This window comes from Coturnix japonica, unplaced genomic scaffold (assembly GCF_001577835.2).
Source record: "Coturnix japonica isolate 7356 unplaced genomic scaffold, Coturnix japonica 2.1 chrUnrandom477, whole genome shotgun sequence".
Taxonomy (NCBI): Eukaryota; Metazoa; Chordata; class Aves; order Galliformes; family Phasianidae; genus Coturnix; species Coturnix japonica.
This window is the reverse complement of record NW_015439879.1, coordinates 130,313-132,426: the sequence shown is the minus strand read 5'-3', so window position 1 is coordinate 132,426 and position 2,114 is coordinate 130,313. Positions and strand designations below refer to the sequence as shown.

The window sequence follows — 2,114 nt, the reverse complement described above, 5'->3', positions numbered from 1 at the left end:
GATGATGAAGATGATGAATATGAAGATGAAGATGATGAAGATGAAGATGATGAAGATGAAGATGATGAAGATGAAGATGATGAAGATGAAGATGATGAAGATGAAGATGATGAAGATGAAGACGAAGACAATGATAAAGATGATGATGAAGATGATGAGGATGAGGATGATGATGATGAGGATGATGAGGATGATGAGGATGAGGATGACGATGAAGATGATGACGAAGATGAAGATGACGATGATGAAGATGGCGATGATGATGAAGATGATGATGAAGATGATGATGAAGATGATGAAGATGAGGATGAAGAAGATGAAGATGAGGATGAAGATGATGATGAAGATGAAGATGATGATGAAGATGATGATGATGAAGATGAAGACGATGAAGATGAAGATGAAGAAGATGATGAAGATGATGATGATGATGAAGATGACGATGAAGATGAAGATGATGAAGATGACGATGAAGATGATGATGAAGATGATGACGATGATGAAGATGATGAAGACGATGAAGAGGATGAAGACGATGAAGATGAAGATGATGAAGACGATGATGAAGATGAAGATGATGAAGATGAAGATGACGATGATGATGACGATGAAGATGATGAAGATGAAGATGAAGATGATGATGATGACGATGAAGATGACGATGATGATGATGAAGATGATGAAGATGAAGATGACGATGATGATGACGATGAAGATAATGAAGATGAAGATGACGATGAAGATGAAGATGATGATGATGAAGATGATGAAGATGATGATGAAGATGACGATGATGACGAAGATGAAGACGATGAAGATGAAGATGATGATGATGAAGATGACGATGAAGATGAAGATGATGAAGATGATGATGATGATGAAGATGACGATGAAGATTGTGCCGTTCTCTCACCTCATAGACCCTTGTTACCACCATCCTCTTCCCGGTGCTGTTGTTCCCCTCCACCACCACAACCTAAAACCACCACAAACCCCATCAGCCAAAACCGCCCCAAAACACCCAAAATCGGCCTTTTTCAGCCCAAAACACCCCATGGGAACCAGCACCTGCCCCGGGAACAGGGAGAAGTCGCTGAGTCCCGACAGGTCCAGCGGGATTTGGGCCCCGGCCGAACGGTCCCGATCCCCCTCCAGCACCACGGACAGCGCATTCAGCCTCCCATTGCTGTCACAGCCAATGAGCCCCAGCACCGCCATGGGGTCCTATGGGACAGAGAGACCCATAGAGACCCTATAGAGACCCATAGGGACCCCATAGGGACCCTATAGGGACCCCATAGAGACCCCATAGAGACCCCATAGAGACCCCAAAGTGGGCCCCATAGCTTCCCATTGCTGTCACAGCCAATGCACCCCAACACCACCATGGGGTCCTATGGGACACAGACCCCATAGAGACCCCATAGGGACCCCATAGGGACCCCAAGGTGGGTCCCATAGAGACCCCAAAGAGGGCCCATAGAGGGCCCATAGAGACCCCAAAGTGGGACCCATAGAGAGCCCATAGAGAGCCCATAGAGAGCCCATAGGGACCCCATAGGGAGCCCATAGGGAGCCCATAGGGACCCCATAGGGACCCCATAGAGAGCCCTATAGCTTCCCATTGCTGTCACAGCCAATGAGCCCCAATACCGCCATGGGGTCCTATGGGACACAGACCCCATAGAGACCCATAGAGACCCCATAGGGACCCCATAGAGGGCCCCAAAGGGAGTCCCATAGTGGGCCCCATAGAGACCTTAAAGTGGGACCCCACTGAGATCCCAAATCAACCCCACAGGGACCCCAGATTGTGCCCCATAGGGACCCCAAACCTGCCCCATAAGGACCCCAAACCTGCCCCACAGGGACCCTAAATCTGTGCCCCATAGGGACCCCAAACCTGCCCCATAGAGACCCCAAACCTGCCCCATAGGGACCCCAAACCTGCCCCATAAAGACCCCAAACCTGCCCCATAGGGACCCCAAACCTGCCCCATAGGGACCCCAAACCTGCCCCATAGGGACACCAGATTGTGTCCCATAGGGACCCCAAACCTGCCCCATAGGGACCCCAAACCTGCCCCATAGGGACCCCAGATTGTGCCCCATAG

The 2,114-nt window shown here is 49.7% G+C and overlaps 1 protein-coding gene across 1 annotated transcript in view; it reads right to left on the bottom strand.

Annotated features, from left to right (window-relative positions):
* Positions 1–2,114, bottom strand: part of POLA2 (DNA polymerase alpha 2, accessory subunit) — an 18,875-nt gene that overhangs the window by 6,445 nt on the left and 10,316 nt on the right. The window contains exons 5-6 of the mRNA XM_032441669.1: positions 1,069–1,224; positions 914–976 (exon numbers count right to left, since the gene is read on the bottom strand). Of these exons, the coding sequence (XP_032297560.1) occupies positions 914–976; positions 1,069–1,224 (219 nt within the window). The remainder of the gene's footprint in view (positions 1–913; positions 977–1,068; positions 1,225–2,114) is intronic.